Source organism: Lepidochelys kempii, chromosome 1 (genome assembly GCF_965140285.1).
Source record: "Lepidochelys kempii isolate rLepKem1 chromosome 1, rLepKem1.hap1, whole genome shotgun sequence".
NCBI classification, from domain to species: Eukaryota; Metazoa; Chordata; order Testudines; family Cheloniidae; genus Lepidochelys; species Lepidochelys kempii.
The window spans coordinates 119,552,786-119,571,992 of record NC_136380.1 but is presented as its reverse complement, the minus strand read 5'-3'; the positions used below and the strand labels follow the sequence as shown (position 1 = coordinate 119,571,992).

Genomic DNA, 19,207 nt, shown 5'->3' with positions numbered 1-19,207 from the left:
CATTCAGTCTAATCGCAGAACATCATTTCCAACTATAAGAAGAAAATCAAATATTTCCTTGAAAATGCATTTACTCTAGGCTTTTTATACTTATCTCTCAACCATGACCCTTTAATAGTATATTTTTTTCTATTGTCACTATCAATCTCCAGCTTATTATTCACTTATTACTCCACCAGAACTCAAGGGGCTATTACTTTCTACCAGGCTAGGTGAGAAGACAGACAGGCAGACAAATGATTATTTCTGAAGTTCTTGCCAATATCATTTCATAGGCCATCAGATTGTTCTGGGAGCAGCACAGCTAATCTTCTCTCCTCACCTCGAGGATCCCAAGTGTTGCGTCCATAATGGATCAGGAAATTGATCCTCACAGCATTAGAGAATGGAAGTTTTGACCCTACTCCTGAGCCTAGTTCTACTAGCTGCTAGACATACTGAAATATTAGGTTAAAATAAAAACCAAACTAAATCAACACCTAGTTTTCAAACATAACCTTGGTACAGTATCTCCGTATTCTCAAGCTAGTCTTCAGTGGCCCAGCAGATACATATGTATCAGAAGTGGTTTTGTAACTGAACTTCACAAAAGCACCTAAAACATTTCTAGTGAAACATTTAGAACATTTTTGAAAAAACACTGATAGTCTGCCTCGCATTAAGTCTTCCACATAGGTTTGTTCAAATTGGTTTTGTTTTAAATAATTCATTGCAATTATGGGCTGTTTTTAGACTTGATATATGAAAAAGATTGTAATGTACCATACATACTAACATTATATTGGTACTGTAGATGTATTATTTATGGACTCTTGTTCTTTAGATGCCTCCTACAATAGCTAAAGATGGAATCTCAGTTACCATAAACATGGTAAAGCACTTATATCATGAAATTTTCAGTTTAGCAATTTCTCCAAAAATACTTTGAGCACCTTGGACTGCATCAGCAAGGCTTTTTAACAAACATTTAGTCAACTTCATGGTTCAAAATCATTTCAAGTTTTTCCACCCTTGGTTTTTTAAAATAATAAAAGTCAAGTATCTCTGTCACTCAGGCTAGCCATCACTGGGTGGCTAAGCCACAAGAGAAATGGATTATGAACTAGTTCAGGGAGGGCATTCTATACATATCTCCAATTATGTACGGAATAAATAAACTTTATAATACTATACCATTTATTGTGCAGCTGCAATTATGACAATAAAGACAGCAACATTGACAGAATAGGCGTACATACCAATAAATACATTATTTTCAAGGCAGAAAGATTTTCAGCTAAAACCTTGGTCCTAAGGGCAGTATTGAGCCAACGGACGGGCTTAAGGCAATAGAAAACTATTTTTTATTTCCTGGCTAAATATGTCTTTAAGCTGCAGTTATGTCTGTAAACCTTTATTAATTATTTAAGAAAAAAAGCATTTGAGAAGTTTATAGTTTTCCTAAAAAGCAAAAACATGAAGAAGCCTGGACATTTAAATTTAAAGTTACTGAAACAGAATGAAAAATACAGAAATTCAGTTAAAGTAACCCAAATAAACCTAGCTCTTTCCGTATCCCTTGCCACCATGGATCTCTTCTTTCCTTCTCCCCAGCTACTGTAGATTTGGATAGGATTTTTTTTGATGGCAATCTTAAATCCACTAAGGACCTGATCATGCTTCATTCAAATCAATGAGAGTTTTTCCATTGAGCTGAATGGGAGCATGTCATAAATATAAAGGGAAGGGTAAACCCCTTTGAAATCCCTCCTGGCCAGGGGAAAGCTCCTCTCACCTGTAAAGGGTTAAGAAGCTAAAGGTAACCTCGCTGGCACCTGACCAAAATGACCAATGAGGAGACAAGATACTTTCAAAAGCTGGGAGGAGGGAGAGAAACAAAGGGTCTGGGTCTGTCTGTAGTCGTCTTGGCCAGGGACAGAACAGGAATGGAGTCTTAGAACTTTTAGTAAGTAATCTAGCTAGGTATGTGTTAGATTATGATTTCCTTAAATGGCTGAGAAAAGAATTGTGCTGAATAGAATAACTATTTCTGTCTGTGTATCTTTTTTGTAACTTAAGGTTTTGCCTAGAGGGGTTCTCTATGTTTTTGAATCTAATTACCCTGTAAGATATCTACCATCCTGATTTTACAGGGGGGATTTCTTTATTTCTATTTACTTCTATTTTTTATTAAAAGTCTTCTTGTAAAACACTGAATGCTTTTTCATTGTTCTCAGATCCAAGGGTTTGGGTCTGTGGTCACCTATGCAAATTGGTGAGGCTTTTTATCCAACATTTCCCAGGAAAGGGGGGGTGCAAGTGTTGGGAGGATTGTTCATTGTTCTTAAGATCCAAGGGTCTGGGTCTGTAGTCACCTAGGCAAATTGGTGAGGCTTTTTACCAAACCTTGTCCAGGAAGTGGGGTGCAAGGTTTTGGGAAGTATTTTGGGGGGAAGGACGCGTCCAAACAGCTCTTCCCCAGTAACCAGTATTAGTTTGGTGGTGGTAGCGGCCAGTCCAAGGATAACGGGTGTAATATTTTGTACCTTGGGGAAGTTTTGACCTAAGCTGGTAAAGATAAGCTTAGGAGGTTTTTCATGCAGGTCCCCACATCTGTACCCTAGAGTTCAGAGTGGGGGAGGAACCTTGACAGAGCACCATCAGACTGATAAAGGCTTAATCACATAGCACTTCTCAGCAACTTCAATTTGCAATTAAGCCAGGGTCATTGAATTGGGGGCATTCAGAATCTTGAAGGGTCAGATCTTAAATCCACTCTATCTTTGTAAGTTGCCTGTGGAGTCAGGGATCTCCAGACTGCATGGCTTTGATTTGGAATTTGCATGTCTACAATACGCATCTGTTATTCACTGCCATTCTACATGCCGGAAATGACCTCACCACACATTAAGTGGTGGGGATCTTTGACTGGCTTGTCAGAGAGGAAAGGAGTACTTGTGGCACCTTAGAGACTAACAAATTTATTTGAGCCACAAGTACTCCTTTTCTTTTTGCGAATACAGACTAACATGGCTGCTGCTCTGAAACTTGTCAGAGAGGGTGTGTTGCCCCTTTAAGGGAGACTAGAGAGCCAGAGACTTACCTGCCACATGGAGGCAGCTCCATACCATTCAGGATGCTGACCCATCCCCCCAGGTGACCAGAAGAGAAGGGAACAATTTATTATTTATGCCTATGTCTTTGCAGTAAAAGCCCTCTTTTCACCTGGACCAGGCTGGGCAGATGCTTAATTTTTGTCCTGTTCTAAGAGGTTTATAGAGCCATATATATAAGCTACAATCTATGCTACATCTCACAGTATGGCAACACTTTTTCACACTTTAAACTATTTACTTTGGGGGAATTGCCCCACCTATGATCCCTTCTGATGAAGAGATACAAAAGCCTGCATCCTTTTGTCTTTTTGAGTATAATCTAAAAAAAAAGCAGGAGCAGTTTGTGTAGTGATGTGATGACAGGTACAGTTGAATTTAAATGCTACTCTAGCATACAATCAAACTATCTACCTTTCTAGGCATCATTTTTTTTCAAATCTTAAAAGCAATTATATTTGGTAAAGGTGAGTCATTCACATCTGCAGTTCTTTTCTAATTCACCCATTCTAGCTTTTTAAAATTAACAAGAATAAAAGAATAATTAACTGACCACCATAAAGATGAGATGACACGAACATTTAAAGCTTCTGTTAAGAATGTCCATGCAAAACACTTGTGAAAATGGAATGGTTTTCTGAAAGTGGAGAAAGTGCTGCCCAGACACCACAATGATTGGTGACCTCATACAATCATACATAGCTACATGGAAATGGAGTACCTGCTCTGCTTTTTGAGACATACGAAATCACTGTAAAAATGAAGGAAAAGAGCCATGCAATCACCAGAATTTACTGCATCCTCTTTTCACACAACAGAGTAGAGACTACATGAACATGAAAGCTCTTTCTCACAAGCAACAAGCATGCTCTTATTTATCAGATTTAATTATTCACTTAAACTTTATTAAAATGTTTGTAATAAAATTGCAATACAATAATGTGTGATCAATTGTACCTAACAAAGTCTCACAGAGATAGTAGAGGGAAAAGCATATATATGTACTGTGTCATATATATGCATTGATACAATTATCTTTAAGATTTTAAGATTTGAAAAATGAGAAATAAAGGGACTCACACTGCCCCTTTCTAGTAAATTTAGGAGTATAGATTAATCCCACAGAGAATGAAAATTCAAAATAAAGGATAAAATGGACCTTTATACCCCATACTAGGTAAAGGGATGTTTCTGGTCTGCTTTCTTTAAGGAGGATGGAGGATGTCCTTTAATGGAGGATGTCCAGTACAGTCTGCATATTTCAAATTTGACACTGAATTTCCTATCCTTATGGATCTTTAACATTAATGTAGGTTTAATTTTTTTGCTGTATATACTTAATTACAGTATATATATATACTTACTGCCTTCCCGCCGAATCCTCAGTTCATTTCCTTGGACCATTTCCCCATGGCCCCCAGCACCTTCTTTGCCCTTACGTCAGAGCTTCAGCCTGCCAGTCTTAGCAGCTAGCCAGGAGCTCTCTCTAGCTTCCCCAGTCGCTGCTGGCAGCACTGCTCTGCCCAGGGTGCTGGCACTCTTTCCTCCTGCTAGGAACCTAACTTTCCCTCCTCCAGCTCCAGGCAGTTACTGAAGCTGCTCTGCCCTGCAGCCCTTCTTATATGGGCCTGCCAGGCCCTGACTGGCTGTTCCTTGCAGCCCCTCTCCTATTGACTGCTTTCTGCACAGCCTCCCTAGGACTCTATTAACACCTTACAGGACGGTGTGGGGCAAATGCCCCATCAAAGGGTGCCTCTGGTGGACCACAAGGGGGAAATACAGGTGTGATTGCCCTGAACTGTGACACCAACCTTCTTTAGTTACCATGAGCCCACTGTACAGGCCTCAGAGGGAAAGAAAATTATAATCATATAGCCAAGAAACCTTTAAGATTTTCCTACAGGGAAATAGCTTTTCAGTGGATAATAATGTTGTAATTTTTAACAATCAGGGATTAAAACAAATTGCAAAGTCCAATTGCAAAAGGAAAAAAAGGCAATATTTATGTGACACGATGCTTTTTTTAAAAATGGCATTTATTTGAAGCTGATCAGAGGTTTGGAACATTAAAATAAGTCCTATGGGAGATGAATTAGAGGCCTGCAGCAGGGGAGGTGGTTAGAGATGCAAAAATAATATACACATGGCTCTGCAATTTATCACATTGCTACCACCACCTCGTGTGTGTGTGTGTGTGTGTGTGTGCATGCACAGTATGTGTGTATGTAGGTGAAATAGCTCTTCCTCATGTATAAAGACATAAATTGTTGAGTCATATGTTATATTGCAGAGCCATGTGAATACTGATGTTATCATTCACCTCTGACCTTCTCATTTACCCTCTGCCTCCTAATGCATTTCCCTGGGACTTATTCTAACATTCGAAACACATGAGCAACTTCAAAGAGCCACCATTTATTTTAAAATCAACCTGTCAAGAAATGTTTCTTCCTTCTCCCACCATAGTGGAATTTCACCCACAAAAAGTTATACCTGCCCCAGGCCTAGGATGGGCAAGGTTATTTTGTCCTGGACCAGTGACAAGTTTTCTATATATAAAAAGTCACAACTGTGAAGTCCATTATCTCACAACTCTGCCTGGATAGAAATGGGAGCTTTATACGGTGCATTGGGAACGGGAGATGCCCAGTGAGACCCAATACTGACCTGATTCCTGGAAAGGGCCCAAGATATTGAACTTTAACTCATGACATTTTTAGGTATAGAAAAGATACTTTAAATCATTTTAAGGCATTTCTATGGCGGACTCTGAGCCTCCATAGTTACGTTCTAACTAAGGCATCTGTTTTGCAGGCTCAGAAATAGAGTGGTTTAAATACTTTTTTTAAAGTTTCTAAACTAGTTATTTTTATAACTCTAACATATGTGACATACGCATGATCAGACAATGGTCTTGTGTAGTATAAAGGTTTTATTAGCATTCATTTGGGATAACCTTCATGATTCACTAGAGGCTTCCCCATTCTTGAGCAGTGTGACTATCCCAAATTCATGTTGATAAAACATTTATAACCATACCAGATCACTATGGATTACTCACACACAAGTGCCTGGCAATCTAAAAGTAACACAAGGGCAAGTGAGGGATCTAAATTCAGGATATAATCTTTGTTGCTTACTTCCAGGCAAATATACAGGGACTGGGATGCTGAAGGTAGTTTATTCATTCTCTGTGGGAATCGTGTGAGACCAGCACAGCTCATTTTTAGTGACTCTTCCAGCCAACTCAAGGCACAGTATTGACGGACTCCAGAGGAAGAAGTAACATACCAACCCTCTTCAGCACAGGGAATGTCACTGTGGCCAAGGGTATTTGTGAGTTGGGGAAGGGAAAACGTAGAGGGATCCCCAGCATAGTTGTGGACTTGGAGGACTCCTGCCTTCTTGAAAGGCTACAAAGTATTTTTGCTCATTCTTTCCATAAAAATAGAATATCAGCATAATTAATTCTAACACATACTGAACTACTTTTAACCTATGTCTTAACTAATTAGTGATTTGACAACTTGAGACTTGCAATTTCTTAATTAGGCTATTAAAGTTTCAGGGGTTATCAAAATCGCAGCCAGGCTGGATTTGGAATCATTCTAGAAATTAAAGTTAAATAACTAGATTTTAAATATGATTATTAAATATATATATATTGTGACAGGGTTGGGCCAGATGGCTATAGGAGAGTAATAGAAGGCAGATATATTAGCCCCAGACTAAGTAGGTCCCTTTTCCCTGAGTAAGGTAACAGGGAAGGTTCCAGAACAATCAGGAACCTTCTGGAGACAATTAAGACAGGCTGATTAGAACACCTGCAGCCAATCAAGAAGCTGCTAGAATCAATTAAGGCAGGCTAATCAGGGCACCTGGGTTTTAAAAAGGAGCTCACTTCAGTTTGTGGTGTGCGTGTGAGGAGCTGGGAGCAAGAGGCACTAGAAGCTGAGAGTGAGAACGCGGACTGTTGGAGGACTGAGGTGTACAAGCATTATCAGACACCAGGAGGAAGGTCCTATGGTGAGGATAAAGAAGGTGTTGGGAGGAGGCCATGGGGAAGTAGCCCAGGGAGTTGTAGCTGTCACACAGCTGTTCCAGGCGGCACTCTCGACAGTTGCATTCCACAGGGCCCTGGGCTGGAACCCGGAGTAGAGGGCGGGCCCGGGTTCCCCCCGAATCCTCCCAACTCCTGGTCAGACACAGGAGTCATCGATCTGGACTGTGGGTTCAGAAAAACAGCCAAACTGAGGGCTGCCATGAAGCTCCAAGGCGAGCAAATCCGCCAGTAAATGCAAGACCCACCAAGGTAGAGCAGGAACTTTGTCACAATATATATTGTCGCAACCATCTACAGGGTCCCAGAGTAACGGGTTGCCCCGGGGCCCTTCACCACTGAGGAACTGGCCAGACAATGGGTTGCAGTCACCACTGAGGGAAGTGGCTGGACAGTGGACTGCAGGTCCCCAGTAATGGGGAGCACAGAGTGTGGCACGACCAGAGGGGTGTGTCCTGAAGAGAATGCTGCGGTCCTTAGAGTGATGTGGGTCCTGGAGCAGAAGTGACGGCAGCAAGACATCACCAGAAGAAGGCACCCTGGCTAACAGCTAATCCCTGGGACAGCCAGCAGGAGGTGCTAGTGTTGTGAGTCAAACCCCATCACACACCCTTTTTAGGCTCCCGGCTCCTCAGGTATAACCTCTCCTGGGCAGAGACCCACATCCCCTGATTGGGATTTTTTGAGTCTGCTCAGTTCCCTGCCTACACTGTGATATCTCCAGCAAGCCAGAGTGTGTAAATAGGCTGGTGTCTGTGGTTTGCTTTCCCTCTGAAGGCTCTGAACAGCTGTAATTGCCAGCAGTCACAAGTTACTACACGTATTTATTCTTAAAGTGAAAGCATCAGAGAGAAAACATTAAAACAATAAAAGAACCTACACACATGCTAAAAAGCTTACCAGAGGTCATCCCAATTCCAACCTTGGTCTCTGGTAGTTTTATGTCCTCCAAAACCCACAGCTGGGCTTTTCCTGTGGTTATGAGTTCATAACTATCTCAGATTCAGAACCAGAACCAACATGAATAATGCAGTCTTTACTTTCTACAGCTTGGGCCTGTGATCTTGGCTTCATGTAATAGGTGACAAGCAGACAAAGGTCCACTCCTCAGGGCTTAGCTTGAAAAGGTGATTTTCTTGAATATTTCACAGGAAATCCACTTCACATGTATTGTCCCAAAAGTCCATTCTTGTCTGGCACATTGTTCAACATAATCATTTGATCACCCAGGCCTTCCATCACATTTCCCTCCTACAGAAGTTACACACAATCCTGGCCCACAATAACCCATACACTTTGCATTAAGTACAAAGAACCCCAAAGATACTTAAATTTAATTCAATAGGATTTCAAAGATATTGCAAGAAACTGCCATATCTGTTATAATTGGTTTCACCAGCAGAATGTTACAAACAATACTTAGCACCAATAAACCTTTAAAAGCTTTAACTCAGAACTAAAATAGTTCTGGCATATACTTGTGGCATTTAAACAGTACAGGATGGTGTGATCTAAAAGTTTTATTGGTCTGGGATAACTTACATAAACCACTAGTGACTTCACCACTTGTGAGTAACGTGGCTCTCCCAGACACACGTCAAAAACCTTTGTAACACTCACCCATGTATTCTCTCTATCTTCCGCACATGCACCTAGCAGTCTAGTTAATGGCAGCACAGAGTTATTTGGGGATCAGAGTGGAGGCTGTGGGAGATGAGTTTCTAGACTATACAGAGTTTCTTACCTTGTTTGGAAATGGAAACTTGCTCTGTTCCACTTTTCCAGGTGTGTGAATAGCTGAGAGTGGTGGAGGCCAGGAATGGGTCATCTCCTGGAAAATAATATTGTACAATAAACTATATTTAAAAAGACAATATAATATGAGGCAATGATGATGACATACTAGTAGTAGATTTCTGGATAGTGGCATATATATGGAACTTTCTGCAGATATATTTTCATAATTTCTAGGATACATTTAGTTTATATATAATCTAGTCAATAAACGAGTTACATTATTTATCACAGATTGTTGGGAGCATTTTTTAAAATGAGTGATTTTTTTTTAATGGTTAATGTTTTTTGAGTGCAAGAAGTTTGATTTTCTGACTAACTGCACCCCAAGCTTCAGTCATGCAATGTATTATGTGAATGGCCGAGAACACATACAAGTTGGTGAGAATAAGAGAAACACAAAATGGATTAGTTCCTTACATGTAATAAAAGGAACAGAAATTTCAGTTCATGACCAAGTAATTAAGTATGGAATATGGACTAATCATAACATGGATCCTACTATCAGGGTTTGGATAATAAAGGCTGGAAGCTGAACTTGGTAATAGATTAATAGATTCCAAGGCCAGAAGAGACCATTGTGATCATCTAGTCTGACCTCCTGCATAACACAGGCCATAAAACTTCCCCAAAATAATTCCTACAGTATATCTTTTAGAAATAATATTCAATTTTGATTTAAAAATTGCCAGTGATGGAGAATCCACCATGACCCTTGGTAAATTGTTCCAATGGTGAACTACCCTCACTGTTAAAAATTTTATGTCTTATTTCTAGTCTGAATTTGTCTAGCTTCAACTTCCAGCCATTGGATCATATTATACCTTTTTGCGCTAGACTGAATATATAATATTTGTTTCCCTTGTAGGCACTTGTTGACTGTATTGAAGTCATGCCTTTACTTTCTCTTTGTTAAGCTAAATAGACTCAAGAAGCTCAATCTAACACTATAAGGCATATTTTCTAATCCTTTAATCATTCTCATGGATCTTCTCTGAACCTCTCCTGTGTATCAATGTCTTTCTTGAATTGTTGCACCAGAACTGGGCACTGTATTCCAGCAGTGGTCATAGAAGTGCCAAACACAGAGGTAAAATAACCTCTCTACTCCTACTTGAGATTCCTCTGTTTATGCATCTAAGGATAGTATTGGTCCTTTTGGCCACGACATCGCACTGGGAGCCCATGTTTAGCAGATGATCTACCACTGCCCTGAAAGTGTCTTTCAGAGTCATTGCTTTTCATGAAGAGTCCCCCATCCTGTCAGTGCAGCCTACATTCTTTGTTCTTAGATGAACACATTTACATAGAGCTCTATTAAAACACATTATATCTGCTTGTGCCTCACTTACCAGGTGATCTAGATCACTCTGTATCAGTAACTCTGAAATGTTTGTAACTCTGAACAAAACGTTATGGTTGTTCTTTCAAAAGTTTACAACTGAACATTGACTTAATACAACTTTGAAACTTTACGATGCAGAAGAAATATGCTGCTTTGCCTTTATTTTGTTTTTAGTAGTTTACGTTTAACACAGTACTGTACTGTATTTGTTTTTTTGTTTTTTGGGGGTCGGGGGGTCTCTACTACTGCCTGAATGCATACTTCCAGTTCAAAATGAGGTGTGTGGTTGACCAGTCAGTTCGTAACTCTGGTGTTTGTAACTCTGAGATTCTGCTGTACCTGCAATTACCATTTTACTTCAGTGGGAATTGAATATGCTCATAGTCTCCTGCTGTTCAGTGCCCTATCAGTCCCTTAAACAAGGAGTTCTCCGCTCAGCTTTTTGTCCTCTCCCTGCATTTACCGAATTAGTTATTTGGTTTTAGCAAGGAGATATGTTTACCTTCTCTTGGCTGCATTCAGTATTTTAAGAGCAACTTCAAGGTAAGCAATTCCTTCATAGTCTAAGCCTGAGCAACTTAGCCTTCAAAGGGTAGTTCAAGGCTGCTCTTTTTGGCAAAAAATAATATTTTCACTTGAAAAAGGAAGTGTGAACAACTTGTGCATTCTTGTTCAACAACAATGGAATAGAGCATTGGGCATTTCATGGCCTACCTTAATAATTCTTTCTCAGAACAAAGTCTCTGAGTGTTCTGCCAATGAAGTAATCTATTTGACTAACCATTCCAAGATGGTTTATGAGTTATAAATGTCACCTTCAAAATGTTCTTGATAAACAGTTTATTTTCTAATAAAAAACTGCATTCTTTTGTGTTATTTGAAGCTAAAAATCTTAAGTGATTTATTATACCTGTGTACACTCTGTGGTGCCTCTAATCAGAGCATCATCTGGTTTGAAGTTTCACTATCAGAATTGCTTTGCTTTTCAGTTCTTTCGGGCAGATTGATCATCTTATGACTCTCTTATCAGATAAGTGCCACCAACAGCAATACATAGTAATTTTTATTATACAGTAAATCCTTTAAACACAGACAACCAATCACTGTATAGTTTGCTATACAGAAGAACTATTTCTTATTGCTATGAGTGCCTGACACAGAGAATAATTTTCAAAACATCAATTAATTACATTTTGAAAAAAAAATTCTTACAGTAATGGTTTATTATTATTATATATTTACAGAATGGAGATTTGTAGTATGTTCTCTAGCCCTATGGCTGTGTGACCTAAACACTAAAATTTTTTCCAGGCTATGCCCTGTTGGGACCACTATCTCATGCTGTTGCATCTCATAATTAAATTACTTACATTTTAAAAGTTGGGGTTTTTTGCTTACCACACCCATTTTCATTTATGAATGAAAGATATGTGTGTTTCCTCCAGTGGATGAAGTCCAGACCCCAAAGAAACCATGGGTTTATCTGTTCAGAGGGAGACAGCTCAAAAATATAGCCAGAATCTAACTATGGCGCCTTATTTGTTTAAGGGAGGAATGTTTTACTTCAGCTCTTGTAATTGTGGAACTGGCATGCAGATAGGAAGCACTGCTGGTAACTTTACCCTAAATATACGACATTTCTAGAGATATGCTTCTCCGCCCTTAAGATTTCCGTTTGTCTAAGAGCCAGGTCCCCTGGGTTATATAATTGCTGAATTCTCAGTCTCACCTTGACAGAAACATTTTCTAAGAAGTCTGCTATTCGGTGTACAGAAACCAATCTGTTACAGCAAGATATCTTTGTCCTCCCACCTTGCCTTCTTAGATCTGGCAATGAAACCTCTATCCATAGAAAGCATAAGAGTGCTGATTAAAAGTGAGGATGACCTTTTCTGACATGTTAAAATCTTTCATATTTTTTTCCAGGATTATTTCTCATCCACATTTAGACAAAAAATGGTTTTAATGGTCTTTTTCTACTAGTTACTCTACTACTCACTTTGTGCTTTGGTGTATAATTTTAATTTGATGTAACCCATTGTAACAGACTTCATAGGAGCACTGATGTTTACTGGGGTACTCATCTTTATCATATGCCTCCAAATTTGCCGTTACTGAACTGATATTTTAAATTGGGATTACATGATATATTTTTTGTCTAAATTTGAATGTCAAATTATGGGAAATTAAAAATAATTAATAAAATATAAGTACAAAACTGTTATGAAAAATCAATCCTCTGTATCATAAGCACTATGCCACGAAGTAGTAACACATTCTGAAAGCTGATGGCTCAGAAATGGCTAAAGGAAATTTTGTAAAACCAAAACTTTATGCAATATGCACAGTCTCCTTAATACTGTTGGAGAACACCAAGCAATAAATCTTGAAAACAGGAATAAATATTTAGGTGTACTACAACATTTCAAATGTTGCACGGTCGATGTCAAATAAATATAGAAAATAAACTCTTGTGAATTTTGTCACAGTTTATGGCCACTGCACCTGTATGTCCCTGTCGTTGGGGTCCACAAGGCATTCACTCTAGACTCCCAGCTCCTCAGCTGTCACCTCTCTTGGGTGGAGATGTGTGTCTCTCTCCCTCCTAATCAGGGTTTTTCCAGACTGCACAGCTCCCTACCTACACGGTCAGTTTCTCAGCAAGTCAGACTGCCTGAGCAGGCTTCCTTCACTTTCTCCTCAGAGGCTATAAACAGTGTAATTGCCCATAGTTAAGTTACCACACAACTGTTTCTAAGCAAGCACATTTATTCTTAAGGTGAAAGCACAATAGAAAAAACATATTAAAGGAACAGAAGAACCTACATGTATGTTAGTAAAGTTACCAGAGATCACCCATCAGTGTTATGGGGCCTCAGGATGCCAAAGTCCTTCCAACCTTTGGGGCACCCCTAAGAGAGAAGGTCCTGTCCATTTGCTGGAGCAGAAAGAAGGCCCTAATTCAGTTTAAATTCAGGCTATTTATCCAAAAGTTCTTTCTTTGTCCGTTGGGCTCTGGAGAATTGAGTCTGAACTAATATATGAGAGCCTCCCCAGGTGCTGGTACCGCTCTGGAAGTATACTCAACCTGAATTTGCCTGCCTCCAGCCCCCACTCTTAATTCCTGGAGGGGCTGTGGTTACCCTCCCTCATAGGATTACATTCAATCCTTGGCCCACAGGGACACCAACTTAATACGGTACGATCTCTTGAAGAGATTGCAGAAAATTGCCAGATCTGTCAGCAGTCTGGGACAAGTCTCATGATATTTGGTGTATTTGATAAAACAGCTTCTGTAGTAAAGTTAATATGTGAGAATATCACTTTCCTTTAAAAAGAAAAATGAAAGTTTCTAGCCCTGAAAACATGAACCCCCAAAGGCTCAAAAACCAGAAGGCAAATAAAAAGAACCCAACATTTATTTTAAAAAAATTTCAAGTTTATAAGGCGAATCTTATTTTGGGGGAGTGGGAGGACACTTTACTCATGATTTTGAATGCCTGAGGTTGAATGTATAGATATACATAATATGCAGGCCTGAAAGCAATATTTCAAATTTACTGTTTTGAACTGTTAATAAATAATATGTAATTCAGGTGCTATAATATTTAAAGTGCTGTTAAGTGTACTTGTTGCTGTGGAAGACTGTCCACAGAAGGTAGGACAAGAAGTTATCTTAATCTACAGAACAGTAGATTTAGGTTAGATATTAGGAAAGACTTTCCAGTTAGAGGTTTCAGAGTAGCAGCCGTGTTAGTCACCGCCCACTGTTCCTCAGACTTCCTGTTAACTGCTGGAAATGGCCCACCTTGATTATCACTACAAAAGGTCCCACCCCACCCCCCCGCTGGTAATAGCTCATCTTAAGTGATCACTCTCCTTACAATGTGTATAACAACACCCATTTTTTCATGTTCTCTGTGTATATAAATCGCCTCACTGTATTTTCCACTGAATGCATCCGATGAAGTGAGCTGTAGCTCACGAAAGCTTCTGCTCAAATAAATTGATTGGTCTCTCAGGTGCCACTAGTACTCCTTTTATTTTTCCAGTAGAAGAATAGTTAATCACTGGAACAGGCTTCCAAGGAAGGTTGTAGAATATCTGTCACTGAAGGTTTTTAGGAACAGGTTAAAACGAACACCTGTCAGTGATGGTCTAGGTATACTTGATCTTGTCTCAGTGCAGGAAGCTGGATTAGAGGACCTCTCATGATCCCTTCTGCCCTACATGTTTATCATTCTAAGATTTCATATAATTTCTAAATTAGAGAAAAAAAACACCGTAACTCTTACATTTTATATTGAATAATTATTCAGGTACATAATGCACTGGATTACCAGAGAATGGTCTAATTTGAAAGAAATGCAAGATTTCTCCCCCAACATTAGACCACTTTAATGATTTATGTCTTAAAAAAAATAATTACCAAAAAGAAATCACAAAACCAAGACACCATTTGGGGCTTGGAAGTTGAAAAACAATCTGTCCAAAAGGCTGAATTCTGATTTCTAAATTAGAATTAAATTAATCCCTTCAAATCATGGGACTGTTGAAAAAAAAAGCCTCTGAGCTGTCCAATTTGTTTGAAATGGTGACAATTAGGGCTCTCAAATGATTAAAAAAATTTCTTGCGATTCATCGCACAGTTAAACAATAATAAAAAACCATTTATTTAAATATTTTTGGGTGTTTTCTACATTTTCAAATATTTTTATTTCAATTACAACACAGAATACAAAGTGTACAATGCTCACTTTATATTTATTTTTATTACAAACATTTGCACTGCAAAAAACAAAAGAAATAGTATTTTTCCATTCACCTAATACAAGTACTGTAGTGCAATCTCTTTATCATGAAAGTTGAACTGATGTAAGCAGTGTCAGGATGAGCTCCACCCTGACATCTGGTGGTGAGGTGTGGCAAGTTGTGGAAAAGAACTTCAGGGGCTGATCTCATTTGCATAGGCACACCCACCCCGCCTACAATGAGGCCATAGCTGCCCAAATGGTCACTTTGGCTGCTGTGGGATCCCCAGTGTCTCTGTTATTGGGGCAGGAAGAATAAATTGTTATTACCCTGATTATGGGAACTGTGCTTGAAACTGTACTTGGCCTTTTGTTATGATGGAGGGACTCACAATCAACTAAGTAGCACTCGTTAGGCAAGGGTCATGGGTTCCAAAACTCTGTGAATTGAGAGAGGCTGGGGACAAGTATTAATACTTGGTGGCATGGGCCCCTTGGTGAGGGCCTTACATGCTAATTGCATTTCCTCCTCTCTCCACTGTGGAATATCAGAGCTAATTTTGATTCCATTAGGAGTCTAGTTACAGGCTGCTGAGCTCACTTTGGGCTAATGGTGCACCAGAACTGAGGCTCCCCTACTACAAGCTGAATTCAACAAAGAGCTGAACTGACTAAGAGCTGAAATCACTGAGTGTTGTGTTAAGTAGTGGGGGAGCCTGAAGATATATTGGGGAGCAGTTTGCGGGACAGCTGGAGTGCCTTGGGGACAGGCTGGTGGAGCAGTTCGTGGGACGGTGGGAGCTGCTTGTGGGGAGCCGAGCTGAGCGAAGCAGTTCGTGGGGCGGCTGGCGGAGCAGAGCGAAGGCCTATGGAGCTGTGGGGCGGTCAGCTTCAAATCATGTAAGGTGCCCCTTACCTCTCTCTTCCCCCCCCCCCCCCCCCCCATCTCCACCCAGGTTGGGAGGTAAAGCTCTGCAGATAAACTTTCAAACTCTGGGGCTGCCCTGACCAGGGACAGAGACTTTTGCGTCACTGGACTTTTGGGACTTTGGGCGATTTGGGGTTGCTGGACTCAAGAACCAAAAAGAAAGGGCATGCCCCAATTTGCTTGGGGTGGGTTTTTTTTGCTCATGGGTTGTGTTATGAATCCTGTTGGTGGTGTTTGCCCAACATAACGCCACATTGTTTCTCTCTGTTATTAAAAGGCTTTTTGCTACACTCAGACTATGTGCTTGCGAGAGGGGAAGTATTGCCTCTTAGAGGCGCCCAGCGGGGGTGGTATATATTTGTCCCAGGTCACTGGGTGGGGGCTCGAGCCGGTTTGCATTGTATTATTGGAATGGATCCCCTAGATATTGAACCCGGCCCTTGTTGCTGCCAACTCTGATGGGCAGAAGGGTTACACTTACAAATGTAGAATTATGTACAAAAAATAACTGCATTCACAAATAAAACAACGTAAAACTTTAGCGCCTAGAAAGTCCACTCAGTTCTACTTCTTGTACAGCCAATCACTCAGACAAACAAGTTTGTTTACATTTGCAGGAGATAATGGTGCCCACTTCTTGTTTATAATGTCATCTGAAAGTGAGAACAGGCATTCATATGGCACTATTATAGCCGGCGTCGCAAGATATTTACATGCCAGATATGCTAAAGATTCATATGTCCCTTCATGCTTCAATCACCATTCCAGAGGACATGCTGATGATGGGTTCTGCTCGATAACAATCCAAAGCAGTGGGGACCGACACATGTTTATTTTCATTATCTGAGTCAGATGGTTGATTTTCCTTTTTGGTGGTTTGGGTTTTGTAGTTTCCGCATCAGAGTGTTGTGTTTTTAAGACTTCTGAAAGCATGCTCCACACTTCGTCCCTCATATTTTGGAAGGCACTTCAGATTCTTAAACCTTGGTTCAAGTGCTGTAGCTATCTTTAGAAGTTTCACATTGGTACCTTCTTTGCATTTTGTCAAATCTGCAGTGAAAGTATTCTTAAAATGAACAACATATGCTGGGTCATCATCTGAGACTGCTATAACATGAAATATATGGCAGAATGTGGGTAAAACAGCAGGAAACATACAATTCTCCCCCAAGGAGTTCAGTCATAAATTTAATTAATGCATTTTTTTTAATGAGCATCACCAGCATGGAAGCATGTCCTCTGGAATGGTGTCCGAAGCATGAAGAGGCAAACAAATGTTTAGCATATCTGGCATGTAAATACCTTGCAATGCCAGCTACAAAAGTGCCATGCAAATGCCTGTTCTCACTTTCAGGTTACATTGTAAATAAGACGGGGGCAGCATTATCTCCCATAAATGTAAACAAAAACATTTCTCTTAGCTATTGGCTGAACAAGAAGTAGGACTGAGTGGACTTTTAGGCTCTAACGTTCTACATTGTTTTATTTTTGAAGGCAGTTTTTTTGGTACATAATTCTACATTTGTAAGTTACACTTTCACAATAAAGAGATTGCACTACAGTACTTATATAAGGTGAACTGAAAAATACTATTTCTTTTATCGTTTTTACAGTGCAAATATTTGTAATAAAATAATATAAAGTGAGCAGTGTATACTTTGTATTCTGTGTTGCAACTGAAATCGATATATTTGAAAATGTAGAAAAACATTCAAAACTATTTAATAAATTTCAATTGGTATTCTATTGTTTAACAGTGCGATTAAAATTGCAATTAATCGCGATTAATTTTTTTGAGTTAATTGCATAACTGCAATTAATCGTCAGCCCTAGTGACAATGTTAAAATTCCTCCCCTAGTGGGGAATATGCCACTGACAGATCATTTAGGTGATACTGGGTGTTGTAATATTATGCATTGATTTTACATTGGCTCAAATTCATTCACTGGTGCACACTGACATATTTATGGACTAAGACACACTGTATTATTTTGCGTGCACACACACACACGTATTATATTATAACTATTTTCCTTTCCACCTATGTGAATCAGATTTCAGTAGTTAAATGCAAATGTTCAGTTTTGCAGACAGAAGCAGGTAATCTTGCATAATATGCAAACTCAGCTTTTACTCAGATTGAAGAAGAAACATTCAGATGAAAAATCCACAATGTATACCCTAAGTGTAAAATTAGTTTCAGAAACACCAATTAAGTAAGAAGACATTTTTTGTGGATTAATGACTGGTTTGCAGTGGTTCGTTTTGGACTTTTAAGCCTAACTTGTAATTAATTTTCAGGAAGAGTACTGTGCAGTGGTAAATAATAGTAATGGTTCCAGACTGAAGACAATGCTGTCTATTTAGTGCTATCCATCTCTCTGTATGGCATTTGAAATCAGTAATGTTTATCTAGGTGAAAATGTTCAGGAAACTTGCAATTTAATAAAAAGCAGTGAATTCAAGTCTCCATTGGACTTGGGTTTAACGTCTCCTGTTTACTTCTGTATTCGTTTTTTCCCATAGTCAAAAATGAGCATTGGGCCAGTGGTTACCTATCAAACTCCACCTTCTCACTGAAAGTTCAAGAAGAGGTTGGGAGAATGTGTTAAAAGGTCCTGATGCCAATGGCATAAAAAAGGTAAAGGGAAATTCATGGGACAGGGAATAATCAAAGATAAAGAGAAATTCATGAAGGACAGAAGAGAGGAGGCCAAGGCCTATTAAGAGTCAAGAGAAGAAACATAGAATCATAGACAGTAGAGATGGAAGAGACCTATAGGATAATCCAGTCCAGGAGTTCTCAGATTTTCAATAGTAAATGAAACATAGGACTTGTCATACTGGATCACAACTGAGATCCATCTCATTCCCTATCCAGTTTCCAACAGTGAGTAGCACCAGCTGCTTCAGAGGAAGGTGTAAGAACCCTACAGTAGGCAAATATGGAGTAATCTACCCCCCACATTAGGTCTCATCCTAATAGCTAATCATTAGAGATTGGCTTAAGCCCTGAAAGATTATATTTAATATCCCTTCCAAAAATTTGTTATCATTCATTATGTCAGCTCTGGATATCGTTGTTATAATACGCACGTCCAATCTTTTTGAATTGTGTTAAGTCTTGGCTTCACTGACTTCCAATGGCAATGAGCACTGCAGTTTAAATGACGTTATGTCGAAAGTAGTTTTTATCGGTTTTGAATTTCCCAGGTTTTTATTTCATCAAATGTCTC

At 39.4% G+C, this 19,207-nt stretch overlaps 1 protein-coding gene across 3 annotated transcripts in view; it reads right to left on the bottom strand.

Moving 5' to 3' along the window:
- Positions 1-19,207, bottom strand: part of AFF3 (ALF transcription elongation factor 3) — a 469,491-nt gene that overhangs the window by 187,268 nt on the left and 263,016 nt on the right. For all 3 annotated transcript variants that reach the window (XM_073352102.2, XM_073352110.2, XM_073352138.2), the window contains one exon: positions 8,897-8,983. In XM_073352102.2, coding sequence (XP_073208203.1) covers positions 8,897-8,983 — 87 coding nt within the window. The remainder of the gene's footprint in view (positions 1-8,896; positions 8,984-19,207) is intronic.